Source organism: Gossypium raimondii, chromosome 6 (genome assembly GCF_025698545.1).
Source record: "Gossypium raimondii isolate GPD5lz chromosome 6, ASM2569854v1, whole genome shotgun sequence".
Classification (NCBI taxonomy): domain Eukaryota; kingdom Viridiplantae; phylum Streptophyta; class Magnoliopsida; order Malvales; family Malvaceae; genus Gossypium; species Gossypium raimondii.
The window spans coordinates 26164964-26173400 of NC_068570.1; the positions used below are offsets into that span (position 1 = coordinate 26164964).

An 8437-nucleotide genomic window follows, 5' to 3' on the forward strand; every position below is an offset into this window, starting at 1 on the left:
GAGTTTTCAATGTCTTTAAAAGTAAGTTTGTAAGACTTTAAGAGCTTAAATAACTTTTTATCTTGAGAAATTATGGACATTGAAGCCATTGAAACACACTTAAAATATGACATAAAACTTTAAAATGATAACATATTTTCTCATTGTGAGTCTAAAATTAAGGAAATTTAAGTTTTCAAAATTCAATTTTAAGATTTCTTTGTTACTAAAGTCATTTGATTACTTCAATAAGTTTAATTCATTATTTGAAAGTTGTAAAAACTGTCATGTTAGTTAAAATTATTTTTAAAATTTTTACCCACTTAACGGTTATTTTCAAAACAAAAATAATTTTAAAGATTTAAAGTTAATCCATGTGAATAGTAAACATTGTAGTGAAATTTAGGATTTTAAATAGTTCTAGGTTTGTATATAGGTGCACTATAATAATTTATTATAACTTAGTTAATTGTATTTCATTCTTACAATTTATATAATAAATGAAATCTAAATTTTCAAATTCATTTTGCCACCCATAACATTTATAATTTAGATTATTTATTTAAATATTACAAAGAAAGTAATCATATTCTCTAAAAAAGTATAGTTGTAATATACGATACAAACATCTTAAATTTCATTTTTAAATAAAATTTAATAATAAGTTACCAAATATAATAACAGGTTATAAAAATAAGTTGTTTTCTTTTTCTGATCAGATATGTTTTCTTTGGTGTACCCATGTGATTTAACATATTCATTTGGTAATTTTTCAGTTCCTTTTCAAATTAAGTATTTTTTTACATAGCTTTTTTTTCGTTTATTAGTTAATTTTGTAGTTGGGAAATTTTCTAAAAACCCATTTTTAAGAAAAAAAAATTGTAAATCTGTGATCGTAGACACTATTAGCTGCTGGTACCGTACTGTTGAAGGATGTGGATGACAAAGGAATTACATTTATCTCTCCCTATCATGCTTGCCGGTTACCTACCTCACCAAATTTCGCATTTATAAATCTACCTTAATGGCATATCAGTACCTTTGCTTGTGCCACGTCAGTTGGCAGGCACCATATCATTTTCATTTTCATTTTCAAGTTTCAACACTCAGGGGAAAGAAGATTACACTACCTGCTCCATTGATCCTAAACTAACTACAGCCTTTTCCTATTTACTCCACTCATCTTCAGTATTTGCACTGGGAAGGAAGCTCCTGTTTTTCAAACTCAAACTTTCTACTTCCATGCCAGTCTGGTAAAATAAAATTAATTAAACCTGCCATGGTCTACGCAAGAGCATAACTTCCTCCTCACCAATCAAAAGTTAACAAGCATAACTGGAAAATTTCAAGGTTCCTCCCTGCTTATGTGCAGAAAGCTAATACTAATTCTGATATATAAATGCACAAGGAGCTACTTAAGTACTTCTTGATTCCATCCTCTATGGATCATCAAATGATATTTGAGAGGCTTTACCTTGTAGCAGCTCGTGCACTCATGGACGAATGGTATGAGGTGCTCCTCTGTTTTCTGTAAGAAGTATAAACATCATCATATTGACTTGCCTCATTGGGATTAGCTGTTGCTCCGAGTCCTAACCTTCCCGAGCCACAGGATCCTGGTTTCTGTTCTGCGCTTCCGGTAGCATATGTTCCTGAATCTTGGTCTACCTGGAGATTTGGGGGAGGAGGGATGCAAGCTCCTCCCTTACGAATGGGAGGTTCTATCTCATACTCATTATCTTCATCTCTTGAATTAGATTTCAAGGACCCTTCAGAAGGGTTAACCTCTCCAATCTCTTTGAAAAACTTTGATACTCTCTCAAGAATTTCTGATGGTGATACATTGGATGGAGGTATAACTGTTGGTATATCCAAAGGACTCAAGGGAGAGTAAGGCACCCCACTCCCAATTTGCATTTTTCTAACCATTCCAGGAATAAGACCGGGTGGGAAAAGAGGGTAGGGGGACAACTTCTCACCAGTATTTGCAGATTGTTGGCTAGATGACTGAAGATTAGAATTTAACGGCACAGAGCCCGGAAAAGCCACAGTAGGGACTGAATTTGGAAGAAATTGCTGGTTTGCTAGCGCTGGTAGCAGGGTATGGGCCCCTTGTTTATCAGGGATCTCTTGGTCAAGCACAGTTGGAATAGAACTTTGTTTGTCAGGCTGCCACATAGAGACATTATTGTGTGTCGTCTCCTGCAATATTCCTGCACGGTAAAATTTTAGGAAACAAAAAATGAAAGAGGAATTGGAAACACATTAAATGACACATAACGTAAAGCCCAAGTCCTTTATTTAGATAGAAGAGGCAACCTGCAGGTGTTGAGGACTCCACTGAATCAAGAGATAACTCTTTTGGAGGCCCAGGAAAAGAATTAGCTGGTGGTACACTAATCATCTCATTCTCAAGTGCATATATGTCATCTTGATTGTAAACTTCCTTGGACGCCCAAAACTGCAAAATTTTCTGTAAACGTGACCGGTTTTCCTCGTTTTGAGGATTGTGGTATATTCTTGCTAGCATTGAACCTAGAACAGGTTTAAATGCAAGGGCTTCATTATCGAGGTCACGAGGGTTAACCCTTCTCTGCAAACTGCAAATATTGAAGAGAAATGTCAGAAGGATCTGAAGGAACAATCAAAGAATCAAGACCACAGCAACAACAAAAAGAGCAATCATGCGATGCTAGGGCCTAGGAAGCAACTATTACTTTAGGAGATAATACACTCCAGGTCCTGAAGTGATTGACAGATACAATAGAAGAATGTAAGCCTAGGTTCTAAAAAGGAAGGCTGATCTAAGTTGATTTCTTACAAAGTTGTATAGTATGTGACCTAGAATATCATGCAAGTCAAAAAATTATCAAACACTATATAGATGCATGTCTTAGATATCAAAAAGTGTATGTATGCATGTATGCATGTATGCATGTATGCATGTATGTATATTTTATTCATCGATTACAAAATTGATATTGATAGGGAGGATGATGTATGATTTTGAACCTTCTGAGTGCTGACTCAATCAATCTAATGCGATTGGATAACTAAAACACAACAAAATGTCTAATAAAATGAGAAGACAAATGCCCAATGTCTGAGAGGTAAGTACCACAAGGTCAGATAATCAAGTTTCAGGATCTATAGAGTAGTAATCTAGATCTAGAAGAATATCACAGTTCAACTATAATTCTTTTAATTCAATATCATATTAATACAAGTCAACATTTGAAAGGTACAAGAAAAAATAAAAGAAAAAGAATCTAATGCAATAACAAGAAAAGGAAGAAAGAGATAAACGGTACCAAGAGCATATGAGCAAAGGAAAAAAGAAGGAATAGTTGATAAAGCATAAATCACTTGCAAAATAGCCATTACATAATCTAAGAATCCATTGCAAACTAAACAGCAGCCATATGCCAAAGAGAAGTACCTGTCAAAAAGGATATCATTGGCAAGATAAATCACGTGCAATTGCCTCTCTGAATCATCCAAAGCAAATACCCTATCTCTAAGTGCCTCAGCCAAAGCCGGTGCAAATGGAGACCTCTGCATGAACCATATCTTGGCACTTTTGATTGACTCTTTGGTACCATTTAGATTGTTAAGAACATTAGTAAGCTCCATTGCAACATCAGAGGGCAGGGGACCAGAAAGGCCTTTGAAGGACTGACCATAATCTGGCCGGCCAAGACCAACAAAAGGCTGAGGATGCTGATAGTGATGCTGTTGATCATAAAATGGAGGAAAAGCAGGTTGGTGCATTTGAGGAGGAGCAGCAGCAGAAGCAGTGGTGCCCATTGGAGGCGCGTTCAGAGACGAAGGATTCATGACAGGATTAGGAGGAGGATGCATCATAGGTATGGAAGATGGTGGAAAGGAAGGGTAGGGTCCACTTTGGGGATGTGTAGATAGCCAAAGCTTGTACCTGTAGTAACCATTCCCCTCTCCACCAAAGAGAAAATTGTAATCAGGATTATCTTGCTGCTTTTCACGGATCATGGCTTCAAATTCAGGACCATTCTTAGTTGCATATTCCACAAGCTTGTCAATACGCTTTTGGAGATCAGGATCAGATGGGGGAGCAGCAAGGGGCGGAGGAGAATCATAAAGACCATGGAAAGGTGAAGAAACGAGATGAGGAGGCAAATGTGAAGGGAATGTAGGGGATGGTTGCTGTTGCTGCTGAAGATGAAGAAGTTGAGGGTGGAGTTGGGGTTGGTGTTGTACTTGCATATGGGGATGGTAAGGGAATTGAGAAGGATGTGGTGCTAGGAAAGGAGGAGCATGCACTGTTGCAGAGAACTGTTGATGTTGTGGAGGATACCCGAACTGCTGTTGAATATTGGCTGATTGTCGCTGCTGTTGGGAGTAAGCCATGGCATTGGCAGATGCAGCTGCATAATTGTGGGGTGGTCGATCCATAAGGTGGTTGTTGGAGGACAATGCAAATGGCTGTCACAGAAAAGAAGATATTTTTGGGCTTTAGAAATCCTGCTACAAGAAAAGGAAACTGGTTCCATGCATCATTATTTAGACGCATTTTGATTTTGGATTTTCTTTTAATATACAGCAGTTAACAAATTCCCCGCAGGAAAAAATGAAAGAAATGTCAATGGAAAAAAGAAACCGATTGCATAGATCTAATCAATATTACTTCTTGGAAGAAAGATATAAAATGACTATCAGAAACAAACAAACAGGGCAATCAGATAAACAAACAAAACACAATTTATATTTGGACAAATAAACAAAACCCATAGCTTAGAATTCAAGAATTACAACTGGAAATAAATATCAGAAACTTGGAAAGAAAAGGAAACGAACCTTTGAGATCTGAAAAGGGCGAGAGAGAGCTTAACTTAAGGGAAGCAAAGTGATATGCAAGAAAAAAACTGGGCTTTTTAATTCGGCTTTTGGTATGTATAGGAGAAACTCGAGCAATGAACTTCAAACAAGGCACCTGTTAGATTAGCACAAATTAGAATGAATGGTTTGGAGTTACAGGGAATAAAATAAAAAGGGAAGCGGAGTGAAAATAAAGTTTAACAGCCTTTCACACTTTTAACCCTCCCTAGATTTTTGTTTCTTTGTTCCACTAAATAACTACAACAGAATCATATAACAGATACAACTATAAGATAAAGGGATAAGAAAACTAGTAGTCGATTGAATTGCAATTCGCGAGTACCAAATACGAATCTGAAACAAAAACCCTAGTGGGCTTAAGAATTTTTCTACCCCAGCAGTCGGCAGTCCGTATTATTTGCTAAACCGGAACTCGAAAAGCAATCTTGTATGCTCAATACAACAATAATATTAACAATTGCAATAATTCAATGACGAACGACAGAAATAAGTTAAAATAGTTTACCTAGTTCTCGGTGGATAGAGTTGAGAGGCAGAGTACAGACTTAGATTCGAATTTCCAGTTGAGTCGATTCTCAGACCCTTTTTCCCCCTTAACTTTTAAAAAACAAGGTTTCTTACCTTAGAAAAAAACCTTTCGGAAAGAAAGGAAGTGGCAATGGCCGTTCCGTAATATCCATGGGCTCTTATGTTCCATATCCAACTGACCCGATCCACATCTCATATCCGTGTTTTTTAATTTGATTTGTCAAGAAAATAAATTAATACTAAATTATGTCACTTGAATCTTTACTTTATTGATATGAATATTATTATTATTATAGGATTAATATGGATATTATTATTAATGTAGGAGCACGTAGATTTAAGTGTGCTAAAACACATCGTAACGCATCACAACTCTAACAATCTCCACATTGACACGAATTCTCAACGAATAAGTTTTTCACCTCTTCTATAAATCCCCTTAAGGGTTAAACTTTAACAATGAACACCAACCAAGTCTAAGCACTACTCAAACTTGGTTATAGGAAGTGACTTAGTCATCATATCTGCAGGATTTTCATGAGTATTAATTTTACTCACAACAATATCACCACGAGCAATAATATCACGAACAAAATGACATCAAAAATCAATGTGTTTTGTTCTCTCATGAAACATTTAATCTTTTGTAAGGAAGATGGCACTCTGACTGTCACAAAATATTGTATTGATTTGAAGATCTTCATTGAGTTCACTAAATAGTCCCTTCAACCAAATAGCTTATTTACAAGCCTCAGTAATCGTCATGTACTCAGCTTTAGTGGTAGACAAAACGACTGTAGTTTGCAAATTGACTTTCTAACTAATTGCACAACCTCCAATTGTAAAGACATAACCTGTGAGAGATCTTCTTCTATCAAGGTCTTTAGTAAAATCAACATCAACATACCCAATGACTCCATCTCTAGTTCTTCCAAACTGTAAACAAACATCAGTAGTACCTCGTAAGCATCTTTAAATCCACTGAACTGCTTTTCAATGTTCTTTATCGGGATTCGCCATGTATCTACTAACTGCACTGACTGCATATGATGAATCTAGACGTGAACAAACCATAACATACATGAGAGATCTCACTGCACTAAAGTATGGAACATGTGACATGTACTCAATCTCATCATCTAATTGTGAAGACAAAGCCGATGAAAGTCTGAAATGGGCTACTAAAGGAGTACTAACAGGCTTAGCACTCTGCATATTAAACCTGCAAAAAACTTTCTCAATGTACCCCTTCTGACTTAAATACATCTCTGAGAATCTCCATACCAAGTATCTTCTTTGCTGGTCCCAAATCTTGCATCTCAAATTCTTCACTTAGTTGGGTTTTGACCTTTCTTATCTCTCATTTATCTTTTGCTGCTATCAACATGTCATCAACATAAATGAGTAGATACACAAAAGAATCATCATTGTTTTTCTTAAAGTAAACACAACGGTTAAAACTACTTTTTTTGAAATCATGAGAAGTCATAAATGAATCAAATCTCTTGTACCACTGTCTTGGTGCAAACATAGTCCTCTTTTTTTGAGACTATAAAACCCTCTAGTCGTTGCATATAAATATCCTCCTCAAGTTCTCCATGTAAAAAATATTATTTTTTACATCTAACTGCTCAAGCTCCAAATCATGCATGGCCACAATATCAAGTAAAGCTCGAATCGAACTATGTTTCACAACTGGGGGAACACATCTGTGAAGTCCACTCCTGAAATTTGATTATAACCCTTTGCAACAAGCCGTGTTTTATATCTAAGTTCTTCAACTCTTGGAGTCCCTTCTTTTTTTTTAAACACCAATTTACAACGAACAACATTTTTACCTTTAGGAAGTTTCATAAGATCTCAGTTTTGTTTTTGTAGAGTGATTCCATCTCCTCTTGCATAGCAAACATCCACTTTTCTGAGTCTTCACAGCTAACCACCTCAGAATAATTAGATGGCTCTTGGTTTGCATCTATATCTTCAACCACATTTAAAGCATAAGCAACTAGATCAGTCTCGGCATACTTCTTTGGAGGTTTAATTTCTCTTCTAGTTCTATTTTTGGCGATAGAGTATTGTGGTAAAGAAGCAACTCTATTCTAAATTTTTGTACTGGTTTGAGGAGTCGACTCTGTTGTATATTCTAGATTAATCTGATGCTCCACCTGCTTTTGATTTTCTTTATTGAAAGATTCTTTAAAAGATAAGTTAGGTAGCATAGCAATTTCATCAAAAACAACATCTCCACTAATCATAACTTTTCTATTTTTAGGACACCATAACTTATACCCTTTTACACCAGCTTTATAAACAAGAAAAACACATTTAATGGATCTCGATTCCAATTTTTCATTATCAAAATGAGCATACGCAGGACACACAAAGATCTTTAAATCAGAATAGTCAGCAGGATTACCAGACCATACCTTTTGTGGTGTCTTTTTCTCAATGGTAATGGATGGAGATCGGTTGATCAAAAAACATGCAGTAGAGGCTGCTTCGGCCCAAAACGACTTTGGTAAGTTGGCATTTGACAACATATATCGAACTTTCTCCATGATCATTCTATTCATTCGTTCTGCAATACTGTTTTTGCTGTGGAGTATGACGAACTGTCAAGTGTCTTATGATCCATTCTGACTTCACAGTTTATTAAACTTATCAGAATAGAACTCTAAGCCATTATCTGTGCAGAGGTATTTTATTTGTTTTCCCGTCTATTTTCCAATCATAGTTTTCCAAGACTTAAATGCGAAAAACACATCTCTTTTTTGAAAAAATCATCAATAAAAGTTAGCATATAATTAGCTCTACCTCTAGAAGGCACTCTGGATGGCCCCTACAGATCAGAATGAATATGCTCCAACGTTCCCTTTGTGTTATGGATTTCTCTGGTGAATCGAACTCTCTTTTGCTTCCTAAAACCGCAATGATCAAAAAACTTTAGTTTGCAAATTCCTTACCCATCAAGAAGTCATCTTTTGCTCAATTCTGTCATGCCATTCTCACTCATATGCTAGAGGCACATATGCCAAAGTTTAGTAATATCATCATC

General features: G+C 36.0%; 1 protein-coding gene across 2 annotated transcripts; it reads right to left on the minus strand.

The window, feature by feature from the left end:
- Nucleotides 1-1259: 1259 nt before the first annotated feature.
- On the minus strand, nucleotides 1260-5526 carry LOC105773382 (uncharacterized). 2 transcript variants are annotated; one of them, XM_012595206.2, is made up of 5 exons: nucleotides 5360-5526; nucleotides 4813-4948; nucleotides 3419-4440; nucleotides 2299-2579; nucleotides 1260-2192 (listed from the first exon to the last, which is right to left on the minus strand). In XM_012595206.2, the coding sequence occupies exons 3-5, from the start codon at nucleotides 4408-4410 to the stop codon at nucleotides 1450-1452; spliced, it is 2016 nt and encodes a 671-aa protein (XP_012450660.1). In that variant the 5' UTR covers nucleotides 4411-4440; nucleotides 4813-4948; nucleotides 5360-5526; the 3' UTR covers nucleotides 1260-1449. The 2 variants fall into 2 exon arrangements, with proteins under 2 accessions (XP_012450660.1, XP_012450669.1); XM_012595215.2 differs by lacking the exon at nucleotides 4813-4948 and having other exon boundaries at nucleotides 5360-5517.
- Nucleotides 5527-8437: the final 2911 nt, after the last annotated feature.

Coding starts and splice junctions, on each gene's coding strand:
- LOC105773382 (XM_012595206.2), bottom strand. CDS start 4,410: ATGGATCGACCACCCCACAATTATGCAGCTGCATCTGCCAATGCCATG. Junction 2,580..3,418: donor AATGATATCCTTTTTGACAG/GTACTTCTCTTT, acceptor CAATATTTGCAG/TTTGCAGAGAAGGGTTAACC. Junction 2,193..2,298: donor GGAGTCCTCAACACCTGCAG/GTTGCCTCTTCT, acceptor TTTACCGTGCAG/GAATATTGCAGGAGACGACA.